General features: G+C 39.7%; 1 protein-coding gene across 2 annotated transcripts in view; it reads left to right on the plus strand.

Moving 5' to 3' along the window:
• The first annotated feature begins 10,953 nt into the window (after positions 1 to 10,953).
• LOC125047489 (cyclic AMP-dependent transcription factor ATF-6 alpha-like) overlaps positions 10,954 to 25,000 on the plus strand; it is a 44,230-nt gene continuing 30,183 nt past the window's right edge. For both annotated transcript variants that reach the window (XM_047645717.1, XM_047645719.1), the window contains exon 1: positions 10,954 to 11,169. In XM_047645717.1, the coding sequence (XP_047501673.1) occupies positions 11,055 to 11,169 (115 nt within the window). In that variant the 5' untranslated portion in view covers positions 10,954 to 11,054. The remainder of the gene's footprint in view (positions 11,170 to 25,000) is intronic.

Genomic DNA, 25,000 nt, shown 5'->3' on the forward strand with positions numbered 1-25,000 from the left:
AATACTTTTAAGGTAAACAATAATTTTTCAAAAGAGTCCTTTATCTGATAAGGTCATTCTTTGTAATTTAGAAAATGATAATTGTTAAATGTCTAGGTCATTGATGAATCATATAACACGATTTTTTATATTTCCCTAAGAATATCGTTCTCCTGTTGATTTTGCATGCGATATTTTTATTTTTGATCATGAATATTACTAAAATAAAGAATAACAATTTAAACAACAAAAAAGACACAAGTATTACAATTCGAAAACACCGTTTTTTTTATATAGTTACACTTTAAGTGAACGCTTTCACCTTTACATATATGTAAATATATATATATATTATATATATGCGATATCATGTGTATTTTGAATTAGGAATGATGTGTTTCTTAAATCAAATATACAATATAAACTTTGATTTAAAATTTTCATCAAAATTGTAATAACAGAAAAAGTTGTCTAAAATTTGCATAGATTTACGAAATATTTAAATTACATAATTACTAATCTTCATATATATGTGTGTGTGGTGTCATAGTTACCAAATATGTAATGAAAATTATTTTTGAACTATATATGCCATATATATATTCGTAAACAAATTATACTATACTTAAGAAATTTCAGAGCAAAGATGATGTCAGATTATATCACAGATTTTTTGCCAACACAGAAAGAAAACCATTTCAAGTAACTGCCAATGGAAATTTCGTCAGCATTTATATTCATATTTGTTGGAATAATAAAAAATGGTTATTAGTATAAGGATACTTTTCTCATTTATTAATGATATACCTCATATTACCTAAACTAAGGTAAAATACATTTTGTTAAGTTACCCATGTAAGAGTATGTTTTCTTTTTTGTACGCCATCTAGTGGCAGACTTATATATCCTTAATATAAACAACCCTCGGTTGTGCTGCGTAGATCTTCCTCAATACAGAGTTAAGCGCATCAACTCCTGTGTTTCAATAATCCCCACAACGAGTCATATATATATATGCATTGACCATTCAAACTGGCTTAATACAAGCAGGGAAGATGAATTCTTCTGCCATATCAACAGGTTATGGGCCCAGATTTAAGACATTTGATGGTAATGCAAACAATTATGACTTGTTATGACATTTTCAAGGTGTGTTGTATGTTATTAAACTACATCTCGCATTTGATAAGCATGCTTCTGAACGCCCAGATGGTTATAATCTGGAGGATGCCAGAAGGACAATCTACAGTTATTTGACTTGCTACCTTGACAGAATGTCACTTGGCTGATAAAACGTGAAGCAAGAGGAGATGGCGTGAAAGCTTTAGCAGTGCTACGAAAGTTTTACATGAGAGAAACACACCTCAGATTATATGCTTTATGGGGGTCATTTATAAACAAAAGAATGGAAGATGGCAGTGTTACAGAGTATCTATCATCCATGGAGGAAATAGTATAAGCACTAAGAGAATCAGGTGAGAGTGTTAGTGATCGTCTCTTAGTGACAAGTACACTGAAAGGACTTCCACCAAAGATGTTTGTAGATGTTGCTAATCAACGTGACCCACCATATGAGTACACTGGATTAAAGACAGCCATATTGAGCTATCAAGATCGCCTCAGAGAAAATTCTGGTACAGAAAGAGTGATGGTAGCCCATGGCAACAGTACATTTAAACAGAAGAGATGCTTTAAGTGTGGTGAACCAGACCATTTTGCATCAAAATGTAATAAACGTGGTGAGTTTAAAGGAGTAAACAAATATCAGAATAATAAGAAATGGTGTGAATTTCATCAGTCAAGAACTCACAATACCAGTGAATGTAGGACAAAGAACCCCAGGAAGAATAACAACTCGGTAAATTCTGCAAATGACACAAGCGAAGAACAAAATTATGAATATTCTTTCCATATAACACACTCATCAAGGTTACGACCTGTTGAAGGGACCTCAGAGTTGTGTGACATTGGAAAACAGAATATATCAAGCTTAGAAGCAGATGAAAGTTTACTGATGATTGACAGTGGTTACACTTCACACATAGAGATAAATGAACTAAAATTTGTGAGATTTCAAGAGTCTTTTGATCCACAAAACCATTACATAGAACTGGCAGATGGCCAAAGGCAACAAGGAACTGTACAGGGAGTTGGTGATGTCAAGGACTTTATCCAAGATCGAGACGGCAACTCAAGGAGTATTGTGTTAAAAGATGCACTATACATACCAGGATTTAAGCAAGACATCATGTCAGTATGGAAGGCCATTAAGAGTGGACACAGCATTACTTTTTCCCCTAATGGCAGTTCACTAACCACCAAGGATGGTAGAATATTTGACATTGTAGAGAAAAACAAATTGTTCTACTTACGTAGAGGTAAGCTACACACAAACTCTCAAATGGATAAACTCAATAAGATCCATTCAGGAGAAGCAAATCACACCCTATAGGATTGGCATAAAATTCTAGGACACTGCAATGTGGCTGATGTACAAAACCTTGAAGCAACTGTTGACGGAATGCACATTTTGAGTAAAAACAAGTTCAGCTGTACCACATGTGTTCTTGGTAAGATGACACAGTATAGAAATAGAGAGCCTGACAAAAAGGCTAAACAGCCTTTAGATTTAGTACACTGTGATGTAGTAGGACCTATTGATCCAGCAGCTAAAGGAGGTTACAGGTACAGTGTCTCTTTCATAGATGACTATTCAGGAGCTCTTAGAATCTACCTCATTAAGAATAAGAGTGATACAGTGCATGCTATGAAGAGATATCTTGCAGAAACTACACCATATGGCAGTATAAAACGCCTGAGATGTGACCATGGAACAAAATTTACAAATAAGGAATTCAGAACACTCCTTATAGAGAATAAGATTAAACAAGAGTTTTCTGCACCCTACTCTCCACATCAAAACGGAACAGTTGAGAGATCACACAAATCAATTTTTGACATGGCTCGATGTTTACTGATTGAGTCCAAATTACCCTATGCTGTGAAGGCTGCTTGTTACATCAGGAATAGGTGTTATAATCCCAGAACTCGGAAGACTCCAGTGGAAATGCTTACTGGAAGACGGCCAAACATCAGCAAAATGAATATATTTGGAGTAAGATGTTTCGCATATGAACAAGAGAAGAAGAAACTTGATCCCACGAGTAAGGAAGGAATATTTGTGGGCTATGATGACCAGAGCCCAGCCTATTTAATTTACTTCCCAGAATCTCAAACACTAAAGAAAATAAGATGTGTTAAGTTCATGGAGAACTTACCCAATGTAACTGAGCCACCGAATGATGAGCAAACCTCAGATGAAGATGACATCTTGGTGGAGACTAGACTTCAAGGAAATCAAGACGAAACACCAGATAACATAGGTGAAGAAAGAAGATATCCAACTCGAGAAAGACGTAAACCCTCAAAATTAGATGACTACATTACTGAGGAACTGGACGACAGTACCTCCAGTGTGATACATAATAGCTTTATACATCATTGCTACCGAATGTCACATATCCCAGTACCAGTCACCTACCAAGAGGCTATTGCATCTCCAGAAGGACCCCAGTGGAAGAAAGCAATGGACGAGGAAATCTCTTCACTCCAAGACAATAACACCTATGACCTTACCACACTGCCTGAGTCACATACAGCAGTAGGTGGGAGATGGGTCTATCAAGTAAAACCTTGACCAAACAAGGAAGAAAAATACAAAGCAAGGTACGTCGCCAAAGGATATTCACAGGTAAAAGACATTGACTATGGAGAGACCTTTGCACCAACAGCAAGAATGTCTACTCTTCGTGCTTTATTGGATGTGACTGTACAGAAAAATATGGTAATACACCAAATGGATGTGAAAACAGCTTATTTAAATGCTGATATTGATCATGAAATTTATGAACAACCTGAAGGTTATGAGGAAATAGATAGTGATGGAAATGTTTTGTACTGTAAACTGAAAAAGTCACTTTATGGTCTGAAGCAAAGTGGCAGGATGTGGAATAGTGTAATCCATAATTTCTTTATTTCAGAAGGATTCAAACAATCACAGAGTGATCATTGTCTGTATCTAAAGCATGATAGGTACGATGATATTTTTGTGCTCTTATGGGTGGATAACTTAATTATTGCAAGCAGTAATAGGTCCCTGATGGACAAATGTAAGAAATCTCTTTGTCAAAAATTTAGAATGACTGATTTAGGCAAACTAAACTGGTTTCTTGGAATGTCATTTGTTACAGGTAAAGATTACATTGAGGTGAATCAAACTAAATATGTAGAAAAGATTTTGGACAGATTCAACATGTCAGATTGTTATGCAAGGAATATTCCATATGATCCAAGTATTGTAAACACCTCAACAGTAAAATCTAATGAGTTAATTAATGCAACTCTTTACTGAAAAGTGGTTGGAAGTCTCATATATATTATGACAGGTACTCGACCAGATTTGTGCTATGTGGTTTCAAAACTTTCACAATATATGTCAAAAGCTCAATTAAATTATGCTAAGCAAGTTCTGAAGTACTTGAAAGGTACCATAACATATGGTCTTACATTTACAAAGTCAGATGAATCAATTCAACTCAAAGGCTTTTGTGATTCAGACTGGGGATCATCTGAAGACAGAAAAAGCATATCATGATATTGTTTTCAATTACATAGAGATGGACCACTTATATCATGGAGAAGTAAAAAGCAACAGACAGTTGCACTTTCATCTTGTGAAGCAGAGTAAATTCAGGAAGCAAAGTTCCTAAGACAAATTGTATCTGATCTGTTAGGATTTAAGTTAAAGTCTGTAGACTTAGGAGTTGACAATCAAGGTGCTATTAATCTTGCCAAAAATCCAGTAAATCACCAAAGATCAAAGCACATTGATATTCGTTACCATTTCATTAGAGATGAAGTAGAAAAGGGTATTGTAAAGTTATTTTATGTTCCTACACAGCAGAATCCAGCTGATATATTTACGAAACCTGTAAACCAGAAGAAATTGGAAGTTTTTAAAGGTATCAGGGTATAGATTCTGAGATGACATACCCATTTTTAATTAAGAGGAGGTGCTGGAATAATCAAAAATGGTTATTAGTTTAAGGATACTTTTATCTCATTTATTAATGATATACCTCATATTACCTAAACTAAGGTAAAAATAAATTTTGTTAAGTTACCCATGTAAGAGTATGTTTTCTTTTTTGTACGCCATCTAGCGGTGGACTTATATATTCTTAATATAAACAACCCTTGGTTGTGCTGCGTAGATCCTCCTCAATACAGAGTTAAGCGCATCAACTTGTGTTTCAATAATCCCCACAACGAGTCATATGTATGCATTGACCATTCAAACTGGCTTAATACACGCAGAGAAGATGAATTATTCTGCCATATCAACAATATCCATAAAGTCACCGATATTTAAGGTCGCTTCTTATGTGTAATGAGTCTATTTTCCTTTGCTATCCCTAAGCTATCCCCCGACTATATATGTGTATGTGTGTATATATAATTCCTTTTATATGTTATTATTACAAATATACATGTATATATATACATATATAGTATAGGTAATACATATCTATATAGTATAGATAATACATATCTATATAGTATAGATAATACATACATATCTATATAGTATAGATGATACATACATCTATATAGTATATATTATGCATACATATGTGTGCATATATACTCATATATGTATGTATGTATATATATCATTCACTCATGAAGCGGAGTGATCATTGAGCTAATCAGCCATGGTAGCCCATGTTGATTCATATTTGGGATGTGGTCAGGAACTAAAAAATAAGCAAAGTAAAAATCCATAAGTTTGTTTAAGTTCCTTCTGATCTAAGAATGCTATCTTTGTCGTTTGTTCAGCAGGACTAAATTTCCACCAGCCATATTTTACACCTTCACCGTAATTGTTTAGGTAATCATTGTTGGTGGTTTTCAGCTCACCAACATATATACGACAGACTAACTCATTACCCTATCTAGGTTTGATTTACCCAAATTATGCAAATCAGCGCGCGTGCTTGCACACGCTGATTTTGATATTTGTGTGTGTGTGTATATATACATATGTATTTATATATATATATATTGACTTTACCTATATGGGAGTGGGTAGAGACAATAATGCCATAGTCGACATCGACTGATGGTAGCCTTTCTATGATGTATAAATGAGTGTGTATAGATATAAACAAAAAAAAATATATATATATATATGCATATTTGTGTGTGTGTGTATATATATATGTATATATATGTCGAATCAAGGCTGTGATATACATCTTTAGTTTAACGTAACGTTTCGAAGAATTAAATCTCCATCATCAGACTAGAAATAATGAACATAAACATTATCAAATAAAAACGAAACAACAAGCAAATAGTTCATAAAATAAACAAAAACAAAAGGGAAAAATGAAAAGAACAGAAACATTGTGGAACAATGTAAAACATGTATAAGAGGGCAAGACTTACCTAAACAAGAGAGAAGTGCTCGTTACGGTAATTGAATTACAATGTAAACAGTTGAATGGCTGTATTGTTGAGTTCGGGTTTTGATTTGTGGATGTTAGATGTGGATAGAATTTTGAAAATATTGTAAGTGAAAGGGTGGTCTTCTGCCCAAACAAGTGAGAAGTGCTCGTCACGGTGTGTGTGTATATATGTATCTATGTATATATATAAATGTGAGTATATATAGATATATGTGTATACATAGACACGCTGATATTGTAAATATGTATGTATGTATAATTATATTTATATATGATATACATGTGTATTTATATATTCATATATGTAAGTACCATGTGATGTGCTTGATAATTTGTGTCAGTTGCAAGTTATCTATAAAAGGAGGTAGCGTTATTCCCATTGAAAATAAAATGTATTTTTTTCTTGCTTATTATGTAAGCAAAGTAGTCGTTTTTTTTATTGCGCTCCTTATACTGATATTGACAATGAATAAAAACAAAACAAAAATACGCTGTTGGAAAGCAATCATTTGTGTCCTGATTGGCTAGCTATGGCGGTATTCGGGTGACGTCACGAGCTCCGCCCCACTTTGACATGTCACTTGTGAGGCGGGAAAGCGCGGTTTGATTGAGTTGACATTTTGCTTTAACATGATGTCTTGTGCTGTCGCTACGTTCCGTGTAAATGCGAGAAACAAAAAGTTTACGAATTACTGGACTCAATTCAAGAATTAGAACCTTTTTTTTCGTGGAAGAGAATTAGAGAAAAATCCAGGAGTGATAGATATAGCGTTTTCTTGAATTGCTTCAAAGTAAATATCCTTGGGTTAATCAGTTATTAAAACTGTATTGTAGAACTTGTAAACTTTTTAGGTTAATACACTTTAAAAAATCCTTTATGAAGGAACAGACAGATTACAGGAATGCTAGAAAAAGAAATAATGGGCAGCCTCATGAGTGTTTTGAAAAAAGAAAGAATGGGGCGTAAGTCTTTAATCATAGTTGAATTCAAATGAATGCCGTGACTACTGTGTAAACTATTTAGTTACTTAGTTGTAGGCATATGTTTGAATGAAATCTGACCGCACCGAATTAAGGATTTTTTTTATATAAAAAGGCTGGCTGACCGCCGAGACGATACATATACCGTATATATACACACAGCGAGAGAGAGAGAGAGAGGCAAACAGACAGACAAACAAATTGACAGAAAGAGACAGCGGCAGTAATGGAGAGGCAGAGAGAGAGTGAGAGAGATGGTGAGCGAGTGAATGAGAGGAGACATAAAAGGAAGAGATAATTCCACTATTTTACAGCCGGAAACACAATGACAGACCATGGACGCAGGAAACCGGGCAATTTATGAAATCCTAATGTCGAGGTCGACCCTAATCGCCCCTGGGTACTAAGAGGGACACAACATAGGGTAAAATGAACACAAAACACATAGACATAGAACGCGGGGGTAAAACAGACACCGAACACGAGGTAAAACTGACGACACGTTGTACCGTAAATTGAGATACAGGGTACATGGTGGCCAGACGGAAAACAGTTCAGTGTTAGAGGAGGCTGGGGGGGGGGGGGGGGGTAGAGGCTTCCGCGGGGGCGTGGCAAGGAATATAAACCTTTCGCTGGGCAGACACTACTGTTGAATTTCACACTTCAGGAGAGTATTTTTTTTTTCATAATGCACATATTCCACTTTGATGGCACTTTGAACAAAGGAATTGTAATATGTTTTGTTATAAGAAAAACAATGGTAATTGAATTTCTCTTGGAGGTCAATTATGAAATTATTATCTTTACCAACGTATCTATCAAATAATTATTGTCACCAACTTGCCAATTATCACATTACTAGTACCACCAACCTCTCAATGATATAATCGTCACCACGCTGCCACCCTGAGACCAAGACCTGTCATCAGTCATCGCCAAGCTGTCAGGTGAATTACGCATTGAAGTCCTCCATTGTTTCGTAATTACCTGGTCACATACAGGAATATATATATTTTTTTTTGAGAAAGCAGAAAATACAAGTACAAAGTATTACCCTTGTACTTTCTATAATTCCTCCATTTTGGACAGAAAATCCAAAATCGCTTGCTAGTTTGTATAAGAAGCCTCTTATGGACATTTTTGTTTACTCTGAATTGCATGATCGAATTCTGCTTTATTCTCGGGTCATCTCTTTTGCTGAGGTCTAGATGCTCTCTCTCTCTCTCTCTCTCTCTCTCTCTCTCTCTCTCTCTCTCTCTCTCTCTCTCTCTCTCTCTCTCTCTCTCACACACACACACACACACACACACACTATATGTATATGTATATATATTTATATTTAAATTTATATTTATATTTATAGATACACAACATACTATATGGATATATATATGTATACACACGCGTGTGTGTGTGTGTGTGTGTATTTATATATATATATATATATATATGCATATACATATATATGTACATATATGCATTTACATATATGTACATCCTATGCATTTACATATATATATGACAAACAGTAACGTGTACACTAAGATGAAAAGGAATACAGCCACTGTAAGAAATTAAAATAAATAATAAACGAATAATAAATTATTTGCCTGAAGAGCAACTCGTGAAAAGTTCGAAATGTCACGATTTATTTCCATTTCTTACTGTGGTTGTTTTCCTTTTCACACACACACATATATGCGTGTGTGTGTGTGTGTGTGTGTGTGTGTTTGATGTGTGTATATATATAGATATATGTGTATATATATACATACATACAGAAGACAAACAAACACAGTAACGTGTAAACAGATGAAATGTGTGTATATATATACATATGTATCATCTACATACAAATCCATATATCTATCTATCTACCCGTCTATCTAAACTCACATATTCAGTTATTTTCTACCACATTATACCACATTACACATCCTCATCAAGATATATTATAGTCAAACCATTGAATTAAGAGCAGCGAAACGATACGGGGAATATCAATATCGTTAACATTTATAAGTAATGAATAATGTACCGTGAAGCCCTTAAGGTACCGGTCTGACAAAGGTTACCATCGCTTCTAGAATATAGGTCAGAGATCCATTACACAAAAATCAAACTTGTTACGGGCTTTTGCTGGGCTAGATGTGAAATCCCATAATCTGGTGTCTAATCTTTCTCTGGGATGTATATACAAGACATATATTAATTGTGTTAACACATATACATATATATAGACATACATATACATATATACACATATAGACATATATGTATATACACGTAAATTTGTGCTTGTTGTAACTAGAGAATTGTATCTGACCATGTATATAAAACATACTCAGTACACACATCATACCGAATGCTAAACTGACAACTCAAAAAAATCAAGGCTGATTCCCTGATTCTTTTTTCTTTGCGTTTTCGTGGGTTAATCAGCTTATCATTTTTAAATCTAAAACTCGAAACTTGTTATCAAATGTCCTATCATATGATTTACGACCCCCCAAAAAATGTTTTTTCGAGATTATCTGATTTTTGTATTTGTGATTAAGGAAAACATATAAGCACATACAGATATATAACTATATAATATACATATATATACATACATATACATATACATATGTATATATTATGTATGTATGTACACATGGGTAGATACATTTATACATAATATATATACCTGACAACCACGTATACATTACTCTTGCTACATAGTGTTCTTCCAAAACATTTTCTTCCCCGCTGAGGACACATCAACATCCCACAGTATGTATATAAGTATTCTTGGCAGCCATTACCAGTGTTCGAAATACACATGTAGTACTCAGTTCTTTCATTGGTATATTATATAGTAGCAAACATATCTCACTGTATATTAAAATATACATCCTACGGTGTGTGTGTGTGTGTGTGTGTGTGTGTGTGTGTGTGTGTGTGTGTGTGTGTGTGTGTGTGTGCGTGCGTGCGTGCGTGCGTGCGTGCGTGTGTGCGTGCGTGCGTGCGTGTACGAGCATTACTACATACATAGACGAGTATATGAGTGTATGTGTGTGCGTGAGCGCATAAATACGTAAATATGTGTGTGGGTGTGTACATAATGCATCTATATGTGTGTGCATAAATCCATATACATATATATATATAAATATATATATATATATATATATATATATATATATATATATATATATGCATATATACATGTGTGTGTGTGTGTACATAAACACATCTATATATACACATATACAAATATATATGTGTGTGTGTGTATTTATGTGTGCGTGTACACAAATACATACGTATGTATGTGTATGTATACCGTAATAGATTGCCCTGCACGTATGTATACAGCCATTGAAAGCCAAGCATGTATAGCTCCTTCCCAGATTCTCAACCCCCCCCCCCCTCCCAGCCGGAATAGTCTCCGGCGTCGGCGACAGATGGCAGCACCGCCTCGGCCGCCGCAGTCGCACGGCAGAAACATCTGGAAGCGGATGTGTGCCGCTCCCATTCGCTCACACACTTCGTCCGAGAAGGCTGTAGACATATTTCACAATGTACGTGAAAAATGAGCCCGATTGTGACTTTGACATGACCATGGAGATGGTGACGGACATGGAAACCAACCTGATGCGGGAGGAACTCTTCGGAAATCACTGTATCCCGTCTGGTAAGTTTTTTTTCGACTCAATACGCCTTATTGATTGCATAAAAACGTTCCTTTGACAGCCACAAGGTGAATGAGGAGACTCGACCGTGATCTAACTCAGCTTTGGGAGAAGACTCGATCGCAGTGGGAAAGATAAAGAGCGCTCGAAGGGCGTAAATACGGAGAAAAAAGGGTTTATTACGTTGTACCGGCGTGGAGTCGTATGTTGACGTGTGTTAAGGCGAGGTGGGCGTCTGCTAGCGGGCGGTTGGCGGAGACGGATTTTTTTAACGGTTTATTCACGGTTATTGGTTGTTGGTTACCACTCGCGATGGTTGTAGTTGTGATGGCTGGTGTTCCTGGTGTGTCTTGGTGCAAGTGGAGGTTGGGTATGTTGTATGGAAGGGGTATTAAAAGGGGGGTTGTGTGTTGTGTTTGGTACTCGCGTGTTTTGCGTGTGTTCACAAGCCAGGCGTGGATGACAGTTGTTTCGTGAAGCGGCGTTTGTTGTTATGTCATTTGCAACGGCTATTGCATGTGTCCTGTGAATTTAAAAATAATAAATAAATGATGGGAAACTTTCTGAGAGTAAAGCGGGCTTTGGCAGTTAGGCTTAATGCAACACCAAGGGCATGCTAAGAGCCACAGGCGAATGAATAAGCCTATTATACACTATGTAAGTGCTAGGAAAGTATTTTACTGGGTTAGTTGTCCTAGAGTAATAACTGGGAACATTCCATACCCCAGTTTCTTAGGTTTTGACCCCGGAGGATATAGAAATTAATAAATAAACTCATTGTAGTTACTGTCTTACTTCGAAGCATTTTTTTCACACGTGGAAATGTCTGCGTTTCTCGTACACTTGAGCACTTCGAAGATGATGACTTGAGACAAGTCGGGTGTTTTTTCGTTGTTGTTACTTTTTAAATTTTGATTTTGTTTTACTTCTGACTGTTGCCTTGATCACGTGGTTATTTGCAGCGTTCCGTATCTTTTTTTTTTTTTTTTTTTTTTTTTACTTTTTTTTTTTTTACTTTTCAGTCATTTTTAACCTATTTCATTTAAAAGTCGCTTTCACATTTTACGGATCGATACTGGTGCAAGTGAAACGTCTGAGCACAGGTGTATTCCAAAGGACAGGTGTTCAGTGCAGACATCGAGGCACCAAATATATTACAAAACTCACTCAAGTGCCTATATCCAACGTGGATTCACAGCCTTGCAAGTACTTAGTAGTCTTCCTTATAAAGGTACGAGATAAAGGGGAAGGATAAAGAGAGGAAACTTGATTGAGAGTAATACAAATATATTAGAAGCAAGGAGGCTAGAGGGGAAAATGGTTTATTAGCTACAAATGTGCATTGCTGTAAAATAGTTACTTTGATTCTTTGAACTTTTTCCCATAAATGTGTGCGTGTGCGTGTGCGTGTGCGTGTGCGTGTGCGTGTGCGTGTGCGTGTGCGTGTGTGTGTGTGTGTGTGTGTGTGTGTGTGTGTGTGTGTGTGTGTGTGTGTGTGTGTTTTATATATATATATATATATATATATTTAAGATTATGACTTAGTACTTATGCATTTAGAGTTGATTAATTGAAATGAGCATCGATTCTTACATTTTATATTTTGTGAACTTCAGCGAGATATTGCCTTCATATTATTTATTTACGTTATCTGTTTGTTTTCTTATTAATTGCATTTATGTCCTTTGCATCATATTGTCTTCTACATCATTACATCATCTTATTTTATTGTCGGTCTTCTACTTTCCTCATATTCGATTTTCTTATCTTGATTTATCTTTTTTATAGTTTTGTTCATCAGTATAAAAGATATTCCTTTATCAGTCTTGCATCTGTCATGTGTGGATTGTTTTTAATGCATTTTTTTTTTTTTTTTTTTTTTTTTTGTTGCATTGTACTCAAACGATAACATTTTTATTTTTTCCTTTTTTTCTCTCAGGGAAAGACTGATTAGTATTCCTCTTTTCATGTGTTTTGTTGCTGATGTTATATAACTAGTTATATTTCATAATTTTGACTTGATTTTAAAGTTACCAGTTTTTGAATTATCAACGAATGCTCTTCATGGAGATGCCAAACATCAATGATAGTGATGTTAGTAATCAATTATGGTGATAATGGTGGTGATTAGCAACCATGATGATTATAGGAATTATAATTATATGTATCTTGAAGTGGGTAGGAATGGGGTGAGGGGGAGTAGCCAATCCATGATTGGGAATTGAGAGTTGCCAGCTGAGGATTGGGAAGCAGAGAGGTGCCAACCGAGGATTGGGAAGCAGAGAGGTGCCAACCGAGGATTGGGAAGCAGAGAGGTGCCAACCGAGGATTGGGAAGCAAAGAGTTGCTAGCCGAGGATTGGGAAACACTGTTGCCAGCTGAGGATTGGGAAGCTAGAGTTGCCAGCCGAGGATTAGGGAACACTGTTGGCAGCTGAGGATTGGGAAGCAGAGAGTTGCCAGTCGAGGATTGGGAAACCACGCCCGCTATAGTGAGGAACCCGGGATACACCAGAAGCACGGGGGGCGTTGGCCGGGGAAGGGAGGAGGAGGAGGAGGGAGGGGGGAGGGGAAATGCGAGGGTGAAACCGTAGACAGGTCATGGCTTGGTTATCCATCCCGAATGCGGTGGAGGGTTAGGATAGCAGGATACATCAGGAAGGCTCGTGGTGTTGGCACAAGAGAGGGGAGGGTGCGAAGAGGAGGAGGGAGAGTGAGGGAGGGATGGGAAGGATGGAAGGGAGAGGAAGGGAGGGATTGTGAAGAATAGAGGGGTAGAGTAGAGAGGGGAAGTGGGAAGGCGATACGGGAGAGGGGAGAGAAGAGGGAAGAAGAGGTAAAGAGAGAGAGAGAGAGAGAGAGAGAGAGAGAGAGAGAGAGAGAGAGAGAGAGAGAGAGAGACGGACGGACAGACAGAGAGAGAACAAAGGAAAGAGAGGGAGAAAGAGAAAGAGAGATAGACACAGAAAAGAGAGAGCGAGAGAGAGGAGAACGGGGGAAGAGAATGATGGCGAATGGGAGACTGGAGGGGAAAACTCGTTTTGCCCTAGTTCTTGTGGCGGGCCATTTTTGCTTCGGGCCAAATGCTTGACACAAAGCCACTAGAATCTCCGTGCCATTTAAGGGGAAACAGCGAGGCGAGGAGTCAGAGGGGGGGAGAGGAGAGGGAAGGGGGAAGGAAAGGGGTAGGGAGGGAGATCCATGTGCTGCGTATGTGAGACTGGCAAGTTTCCTCACTCCATGTTCTTATGCCTGCCGTCTTACCTCCCCGCGTGGTTCGTTCGACCCGCTAGCTTTCTATTGCAAGGAACCACGAGGAACCGATCCCTTGCATGATGTTGCACGGTTCCAGAGGGAAAGATTCTTATGGATTTTTTTTGCTGTTCTTTTTATTTTGTAGGTTAAAAACAGGATGTGGAGTTATGTTTTCCCTCTTATTAAAAACCCAAGGAGGACGAATTTATTTCATGATGTGCGATTGAAACATTCTTGGATGGTTTTATGAATAGCAAGAGCGTCGAATCCTTACTTTAAAAGAAAGTTAAATGGCCACTGCCTCAAAAGAAGAAGAAAAGAGAAATGAATAACAAGAATGTCGCATCTTTACCACTTAAAAAAAGGTAAATGGCCACTGACCTCGAAACCCGAAGACGAAAATGACAACCCGCAGACGCAGTGCCTGGAACTGGCTCTCCCTGTACTGGCAGACAAAGACAGGCTGTGCGAGGGGTGATGACTACACGTGTGGGTCGGTCGGGTCACCACTCTCGCTTGCATCTTCACTCTTTCCGTCTGTCACACTTCTCTCGCTCTTTCTCCCCTGTCTTTGTTGTTTTTTCCCCCCCGTTCCTCGCTCTTGTCTACTTGGGGGTGGGGAGGGGTCTTGGGAGAAATGTTGTGTTTTGTTTAGCGTACGTGTGGTGTATGGTTAAAGTTTTTTATTGTCGTTTTTTAAATAACGGTTTAAAAAAAAAAATCGTGTGTGATCATGGACGCTACGGAACTTACTGCATGTTCCATTTACCTGTAAGAATGTAATAAGCCAGACATGTTTCTTTCTCCCCCACGACAACTTTCATTTCACTAAGTTCAGAGTTCAGAATTACAGCCAATAATGTTCCCAACACTACTTCTCCTGCGCGCACGTAACGAAATACATCCCCGAACCCCTTTTAATGCATTCCGTACACTCCCCTTCGTAATACGCTTAGAACTCTCTTAACGAAGAAAAAACGAGAGACGACCCACTTCGAGTCTGCTTTCACGCGCCTTCTCGACCCCGGCGGCGTGGCAGCGGGGGGGAGGGGGCGGTTTGGTCTTACGGCAGGATGTCTTGGAGGAGGAGGCGGCGGCGGCGGCGGCGGCGGCGGCGGCGGCGGCGGCGGCGGCTGGAACTGCAGTGTCCTTCGGCAGTTGTTTAGGCAGGAGCGGTGGTCTACATAAGGATGACGATGACTGCTTTTGTAATTGTTGTTGTCATTATTGTTATTCTTATTGTTTTTCATATAGTTGTTGTTATTAAGATTGTTATTATTATTATTGTTGATCTATCATCACTATTATCATTATTAGTATCATTATCATATGATAATGATAATATGATTTTGAGTCCGTACTCTGAATCTGTGGTGTTTGAAATGCAATTTAGTTGCATACGCACATTCATGTACACATCTAAACATATACATTCATATACATACACAAATATGTACACATTCATGTATACACACATATATATATTATAATATTAATATATTAGGCATATTATATAAAATATATATTTTATATAATATATATATGTATGTGCCTGTATGTATGCATATGTGTGTGTGTAAGAAAGAGGCCACCACCTACATGTGAAAGGCAATCTTATGAAACCAGTGTGTGCCAAATTTGAAATAAACACGTTCAACATAACCCCTCTTCACAACCACTCGTGTGTCAATCACCCTCACGAAGTGTGGTGAATGCGGTAGGGCGGAAGTGGCGATTTCTCTCACGCCGGCAGGATAGGGCAGCACGAAGCGGTCCCTCGTCTCGGTGCGGCCAGAAGCAAGAGGCAACGCATGGGAAGCAAGATTGGTTGCTGTGGAGTCTCGCCTCGTCGTGGATGTGTGGTGTGCGAGGGCATGGCAATCGAAAATCGGTGTTGATATTTATAGCCACGGTTTTAATGAGGAAGCGTTAATGGTGTTTATTTCCGTAGGGTTATGTACACACGTTTTAGGGCATGTGTGATAGTGACGATGTTTTTTAAGGACGTTTGATGTTGATCGTAATGGTAATGACAATGGTGATGGTGTTATTTTCTTAGGTTTGTATATACATGTCCTTCAGGATATATTTGATGCTGATAATGATAGTGATAATGATAGTCTCTTGGATCTATGTGTAGGCCTATTTTTGTTTTGTTTATTTTATTTATTTATGTTTTTACGAGAATATCTATGCTTCAATTGCGAGGTATAAACGCAACTGAAAACGCATGTTTTCTGTGCGATTTACCCGCATTGCGAATCTTCAGGGGACGCGAGGGAGAGATCTTGGTCGGTAGGTCGGTCGGTCGGTCGGTCGGGCGATTTGTCGGTTTACCTTTTCCCTTGACATGAGTCACGTGGTGGGAATGAAGGAAGTCTGTAGTCGGAAGTGATGGCGAAAGAGGAAGAGGAGGAGGAGGATTAGGAGGAAGAAGAGGAGAAGGCGAAGACGAAGGAGGAGGAGGAGGAGGAGGAGGAGGAGGTAAAAGAGGAGAAGGCGAAGGAGGAGGAGGCAGCGGAGGAGACGGCGAAGGAGGAGGAGGCAGCGGAGGAGACGAAGACGAAGGCGGGGGAGGAGAAGGAATAAGGAGAGAGAGGTGAAGACGGAGAAAGGAGGAGGAGGGGCAGTACAGCAGCTTTAAACCCTGTAGGAGCAGCCGGCGGGGGTGCACTTGGTACGGCAGGGACATTGCACTCCTCTACTACTGTTGCAGTAGTAGAGGAGCTTCCTCTCGGTCGACGTGGCATGCAGAAGGCAGGCTGCTCTTCCTGCTGCTAAATACGCACGTCGGCTGGGCAGTGCGCTTTGACTTTCCCTCTTATGTATGTCCTTTTTCTTCTTCGTTCCCTTCTTACTTCTTCGTCTTTGTCTTTGTCTTTGTGTTCTTCCTTTCTTATTGTTAGTTCACCACCTCCTTCTTCGTCTCTTCCTCTTTCTGTATTCGCCTTTGTCCTTGTATTTGCCTTTGTCTTTATCTTTTATCATTATCTTTGTCTTTTTCCTTTTCTCTTTGGCGTGGGTTCATCCTCCTGCTTCTTCTTCTTTTTTTCTTTTTATTTTTCGTCTTCGTCTTCGTCGTCTCCATCTTTCTCCTTCTTCGCCTTTTGTCTTCTTCCTTTTTTTTTTTTTCTTCGCGTGGGTTCAGGGTCGTATAGCAACAACACTTACGTAACCTTAACGGGTGTGGGAAATTACCCTGTTGAGAGCAGTTGTGATTAAGTATTATTTTTAGAGAACGATAGCGGTCATGCCACCCTATATGATATGGCTTATAGCATCCCTTATGATTATGAAAAAAAAAAAACATTAGAGGACTCGTATCTAGATGTGTATAACACCGGTTTTTCTATAATATATATCGACAGTATTACGGTGACGCGTAACAAATTCTTATTGCGAAATGTGTATAGATAACGACAGCTGCTTATATTGTTTTTTGTTTCCATAAGAAGAAAAAAACAAAAAACGTATTGCCTCGTTTTGTTGGATTAAAAGGAGATGTGGAGTGAAGCGTTGCCTTTCTATATTTAGACACTCGTGGGCTGAAACACCTGTAATGTGGAAACACTTGTGGTCATCTGTAGTGAAGGTGGTGCTCGCCATCTTTTCTCGTCCTTTTTCGTTCTGTTCTGTTCTTCGTTTGAAATTGCGTGTCATTTGTTTCTTCTTCCTTTCTTCTTATTCATTATTCTTTCTTTTCTTCCTCTTCCTATTATTATTATTATTATTATTATTATTATTATTATTATTATTATTATTACTGTTATTACTATTACTATTTTTATACGGAACATCATGTAACATGATTGAGAACACGCAGTCGAGCACATCGCCTGAAGACGAGTGCGAGATAATATTGGTTTTCCCAAATAAAGAGAAGCGTGTGTGTGTGTGTGTGTGTGTGTGTGTGTGTGTGTGTGTGTGTGTGTGTGTGTGTATGTATGTATGTATGTGTGTGTGTGTGTGTGACCTCATCCCTAGGGGGATTTCGCTGAGAAAACCCCTACCCCCACCCCCACCCTCGCCATTCACCCCGCTCCCCCGTGCAGCAAGGTGCAGAGCTCACGACTGACTGGGACTTGTGTTGTGGCCGCAGTCTGCAGCCTCCAACGCCGGTGACCTTGACAGCCAGAGCCTGTTCTGCATGTATGCTGTTTATGTTGATGTTGCATTCTTCTCCCTCCCTCCCTCCCTCCCACCCTCCCTCCCTCCCTCTCTTCCACCTCCCCTCCCTCCCACCCTTCCTTCCTTCGTCTCTCTCTTTACCTACTTTACTTTCGTATCTTCTCTTGCTTTTTATTCATCTTCTGTCTCTCCTTTCTTCTGATCCGCTCTCTTATTCCTTCCCTCCCAAGTCACCCCATTCCTTCTGATTCTCTCCCTTCTCCATCCACCCTCTCTTCTTCTTCTACTTCTTCTTCTTCTTCTTCTTTTTCTTCTTCTTCTTCTTCTTCTCTGCTGCTATCCCCTTCCATACCTTCCCCTCGCTTGCCCTCCTCTCTTCTCCTCCTTCCCACTCATCCTCCTCGCTTCTATTTTATATTTTCTTCTCTCTCCTCCCCTCCTCTCCAGTTTTTCTTAATTTACCCTCTCACTTCTTTCCTATTCTCCCTCATATTATTTTTATCTTTCTCCCCACGGTTTTACAGTATACGTAAGTTATTCTAATATATTTAAATATACATCTACATATACTTAATGTATATTCAAACAAACAAACACAGAAACTGTAAGATATCGATATATATTACCGGAGTGATTCATCATAAAATTGAATGTTTGAGTCATGATTGTAATGGTTATGACTTGCTGTCATGATGAGTTATGTAGAATTTTACAGCATATTTACTGTATATATATATGCATACATCTGCACATATCATATCCTGTTTTGATAAATACGGATACCCATGCTTATATAATTGCAGACATACATACATACTGGCGTGTGAATGCGTATGTTTGTACATATACATACGTAATACAAATACTTGTAGGCAAAAGTGAGAGAGAGAGAGAGAGAGAGAGAGAGAGAGAGAGAGAGAGAGAGAGAGAGAGAGAGAGAGAGAGAGAGAGAGAGAGAGAGAGAGAGAGAACTAACCCCACGAAATATAAAAACAAAAACTGGAATGAAACGGCAAGAAGAAGACTTTAGCGTGACGTAAACCCGAGCTTTGTAGAAGCGAGACCCCGGATGTCCAGCTGGTGTTCAGTACACACTTGGTCTTGATGAACTTGGATGAAGACCCTTGTCGCATTTCACGACCTTGGGAGGACACAGATGGCGTGGCTGTAGGTCGTAGTAACTGGAGGAGGAGGGGCGGATACGTTTGAGTGGTAGGGAGAGTGAGGTGGAATTGGTGAATGAAAAGGGTGGGTTTTATTTTATTTTCTTTCTTTATTTCTTTCGTTTTCTTTTGTGTGTGTGTGTTTTCTTTTTCTTTCTGTTTTTTTTCGGTTTTATTTTTTTGTTTCTTGGTTTCGTTTTTTTCCTCGTATTCCCCCCCCCCCCCCCGCTTTCCTTTATGTTTTTGTTTGTTAGTTTTTATCATTTCATAGATTGTTTTGTCTTTCTTTGTTTCGTCTGTTTTCCTTCATATGTTTTCCTATTTTCCTTCTATTTGTGTTTGTTTTGTCTAAATCTTTTCATCAAAGACAATTTGTGGTGAATTTATTTTGTTATTGTTTTGTTTGTTTGTTAGTATCACTATCGTTTTAGTATTTATTAATTTATTATTATTTTTTTTTTCATTGTCATAATTCATTGTAATTCCGGACAGCTCAAGCCAGGCGAAATTTTGGACTCTGCGCTTTGTTTGTTTGTTTCACGTGATGTTACTTCTCTTTCTGTCGCGTTCTTTGTTTTCTTTGTTCACTTTATCTCGATTCCCGTATTCCTCCTTCGATGCTCTCTTCTTCCCGCGTGTCTCGATTCTTCTCTTGATTTTCCTGTTCTTAGTCGATTTTGTTATCTTTTTTCCTCCTTCATTTTGTTGTTATTGTTGCTGTTGTTTAGTTGTTGTTATTCCTCTTTCTTGTCTTTCTGTTTATTCACCTTCCTTTTCTTCACCTTCATTTTCTTCAACTTCATTTTCCCACATATTCAAACGTCGGTAACGGTCACCGGAAACTCACATACGCACCATACATACGCGCCGACGTCCGTCGACACATTCATGGATACATATATTCATGGACACATGCATGCATACATTCATATTTACATACAATAATGGTTAGATATATATACATTCATGTATTTATATATCCATGAATTCATGAATAAATACCATGCACACAATTATCAAGACATATTCATGGATACATGCATACACACATTCATACATACATACCATAAATGCAAACGCGTACACACACACACATGTACATGTACCGAAGGAGGTAAGATTACTACCCCCCTACCCCCACCCTACCCCCCTTCTGGTGTAGGTCAGAAGTGCGAGCGTCGTGGCGTTGGGGGTTGGGGGAGGGGGAGGAGGGGTAAGAAGGTAGGTTGTGGGGGGGAGGGAGGTTAGTAGGCTACGAGACGGTTTACTAAACGAGCACTTGCACTTTCGCTAGTTAGCATTGTTAGTTGGCATTAGTTGGATATTAATATTCTCATAATAATTATTTTTGTTATTATCATTATCGTTATCATTATCATCATTGTTATTACCATTATTGTTATTATAATTGCTATTATTATTATGATTATGATTATGAGTATGATTATCATTGTTGTTCTTGTTGTTGTTGTTATTATCATCATCATCATCAAGATTTTTTCTTTTTCTTTTTTAAGACATGCTAGCTGCTCGTGTGAGGTCATAGGTAGTGCATGACTTCGTAGGTTTTCTCTTGTCCGGATGTTCATTTCTTTCTATTTCTGTTTTATTGTGGTGATGTTTCTTTTGCCGTTTCGTGTCGTTTTCCTCGTTCCGTTTGGTTACAAGTTTCATGTTTGTTATAAGTTATGTTATAATTTTGTTGTTGTGTGTTTGTCATTTCGCGTTATTTTGTTACAAGTTTCATGTTTGTTTTAAATTATGATGCATAACTTTGTTGTGTGTTTGGTCGTTTTGTTTCGTTATTTTGGGGGAAGCATGTTTATCGTTCTGGGTCTTGTTTTTATTTGTTTGGTGTGTTTGTTCAAAGTCATTTGTTATGCGTTGTACTACATATTATGATATGTTTTGTTATTTTGTATGTTTATTTGATTCATTTTTATTGTGGGGTAAGAATGATTATCGCTTTAAATTCGTTTCGTTTTGATGAATATTTAGAATGATTAAAAGGCGGGGGAGAGGGGGAGGGGCAATCATCGATGGTCACTTAGGAAAATGCGTGTTGAGTGTAGCCTTCTTTACCTGCGCGATGGAGGAATGTGAACGAACCAGTCCCAGAGCTAACGATTTTTGGTAACCGGCCCTCTCCCCGCCCAGCCATAAGCCCACGGCGTCAGCGGAGAGGGTAATGTCCTCTTCTTCCCTCTCCCCCTCCCCCCCTGCGCCCCACCTTGCTCCTCCCCTCCTACAGGTCCTTCCTCCCTACCTCCCTCCCTCCCGCCCTCTCTTCCTACCGTGTGGTACCAGTGCTGAGGTCCTCCTCCCCTCCCTCTCTCCCTCCTTCCCTTGTTACCAGCCCTTAGGTCCTGCCCCCTCCCTCCCTTGTGTTACCACCCCTTAGGTCTCCTCTCCCTCCCTCCCTCCCTCCCTCCCTCCCTCCCTTATTCCCTCATGTTACCACCCTTTTGCCCCCCCCCCCCCAAGTGTCCTAACTGATGATGCCAGGTTTCCTTTAAATGTGTTTTAAATTTTCCTTTTTTTCTCTCTCTGTCTCTCTCTCTCTTTATCTTTTCTGTATTGGGATAGATCAACATATTTTATATTTTAATGATGATAAAACTTTTTATTTTAAATATCTATGGACGCAGGACGGAAAGGTGCACGAATTAACGCATATATGGACTATCGAGAGTCCTCCGGTTAAGTGGGCGAGGTATGTGCCTGGCTGGTGGGGTATGGGGAGGGGGTAGGGCAGATGGGGATGGGGAGGGGGGAGGGTTGTCACAGTAACCCGTCATTTCCCATTTCGAGGTAAGTTATGACATCGGTTTCCTTAATTTGTTTATTTTGTGATATATATATATATATTTGGTTTGCTAATTTCTTTTCTTTGTTTGTTCGTGATTAAGGATATGTTGGTGTTCTTGGGATATGTGTGCGTGTTATTTGGTGTGTGGGTGGGTTGCGAAATGCACCGTATTGTGTATGGATGAGTGATCATTTCTTGGCAAGGAACGCGCACGGAGAGACGACGCATAACCGTATTGCTGTGTCGCCGTAATGCTGAAAGGGCATGGGGGGAGAGGATAGGAGACGGCAGGTGATTTCTGACATAATCAGCAGCAGTAGCGTCGCCTTTGTCATCGCTATCGTCATCATCACCATTATTTTCATCACCAACACTATCATCATCATCATCATCATCATCATCATCAATATCATCATCTTAATTATCATCACCACCACCTCCCAATGTACCCCCCCCCCCCACACACACACACACTTCTTGGTGTAATGAGGTAAAATGCATTACGTAAGTGTATTTACTACGGATACTATACCTCTTACCCAGGAAACTATTTAATCTCCCCTCTCTCTTCCCCCGTTCTTCTAAAATTAATAATGTAAAAAAGAATAATAATTGCAGTAAGAAATATACCGCGTGGTTGTATAACAGGAAAATTTTAGTGAATATGTGTTTGGAGAAGGGGAGGGGGGGGTAGGACGCGAGAGAAGGGGAGGGATGTAGGGGGGTGGGGGGAAGGATGAGGTTGTGGACCCCGCGGCAGCCGCACACACATACACACGCACACACGAACGCACATACAAACTCAAACACCTGTTTCCTGCCGTACCTGGATTTTAAAAATCTGAATGGTCGGACTTTTTAACTTCCGCGTGGTAAGGGAGAGAGGAAGGTTGGGGCCCCGGACGAGTGTCGGTGTGAGACTTGCTTCTACTCTCTCTCTCTCTCTCTCTCTCTCTCTCTCTCTCTCTCTCTCTCTCTCTCTCTCTCTCTCTCTCTCTCTCTTCCTCTCTTCTCTCTTACTCCCTTTAACCTCTGTTCCACCCTCCTATTTTCTTTCTCTCTCCCTCCTTCCCTTCCTTCCTCCTACGGAAAAAGGAAAGGGATAGCAAGGGAAAGAAAAAATAAGAATAGAAGAGTGAGAAGAGGAGGAGAGAAGGGAAGAGAAGAGAAGAGAAGAGAAGAGAAGAGAAGAGAAGATCGAAGAGTAGAGGCGTGGCATGGCAGAGCCGGTAACGTCGCTTGGAATGACTCAGAGGGAAACGTGTGGGTATCGAAGCGGGCGGGAGAATGAGGGGGGGAGGAAGAGAGAGAGAGAGAGAGAGAGAGAGAGAGAGAGAGAGAGAGAGAGAGAGAGAGAGAGAGAGAGAGAGAGAGAGAGAGGAGAAAGAGATAGAGAGAGACAGAGAGAGAGAGAGAGAGAGAGGAGAAAGAGAGAGAGAGAGAGGGAGAGAGAGAGAGAGAGAGAGAGAGAGAGAGAGAGAGAGAGAGAGAGAGAGAGAGGAGAAAGAGAGAGAGAGAGAGAGAGGAGAAAGAGAGAGAGAGAGAGAGAGAGAGAGAGAGAGAGAGAGAGAGAGAGAGAGAGAGAGAGAGAGCGATTGTGTGTGTGTGAAAATGTCACCGGGTCGTCCGCTTCATCGTTATTTCCCGCGGCAGATGCTTCGTGCTTCTCCTCTCTCGTGCTTCCCTATCGTGTCTTTTTCTCTCTTCGGCGGTGCTTGCTTGGCGTTGCTTCTCCGGTCTCGGGCGATTCCCTTCTGCGGTTGATTTTATTGGATTGGGGATTTTATTTGGATGTCTTTTTCTCTCTGTCTTACTTTCGGTGTCCAGTTTCGTCTCTCTCTCTCTCTCTCTCTCTCTCTCTCTCTCTCTCTCTCTCTCTCTCTCTCTTTCATCCTTTATCTCTCCCTCTCTTACTCCCTCCTTCTCTCGGGTATGAACAATCATATCCGAATTCCAGACAAACGACTATCATCACTTACAAAACGCCCCCCCCCCCCTCCACTCCCTCCTCCCTCCTTCCACACACCCCTCTCCCCCTGCCAGTTTCTTCCGCCTATTCACTTGATCCGACTGAGTAATCCGAACTCGTTCTCATTATTTTATTTTGTGGTATCTTTTAGCGAGAGAGAGAGAAAGAAAGAAAGAAAGAAAGAAAGAAAAAGAGAGAGAGAGAGATGGAGATGAATAGAGAGAGCATGTATGTATGTCTTGTATTTGTTTCACTATACTCACGTGTAATTTATTTATTTATTTTTTACCGGCTCTGTTCTTCTCTTTCCCTTTTTTCTCACGGCATCGGCGCTGTCTCCGCATCCGCCGGTCCTGCGTCAGCCACCCGGCGGTCAGGAGCTCTGCCGAAGTAAGGCCGTTCGATATCGAGGAGGCCTAAGTTCGTCGTGATCAATATCCTGAAGAGCGGGGGGGGGGGGGGGGGGGGGGGGGGGGGGGGGGCGCTCGGGGCCGGCTGCCGGTCGGGACA

Source organism: Penaeus chinensis, chromosome 41 (genome assembly GCF_019202785.1).
Source record: "Penaeus chinensis breed Huanghai No. 1 chromosome 41, ASM1920278v2, whole genome shotgun sequence".
NCBI lineage: Eukaryota > Metazoa > Arthropoda > Malacostraca > Decapoda > Penaeidae > Penaeus > Penaeus chinensis.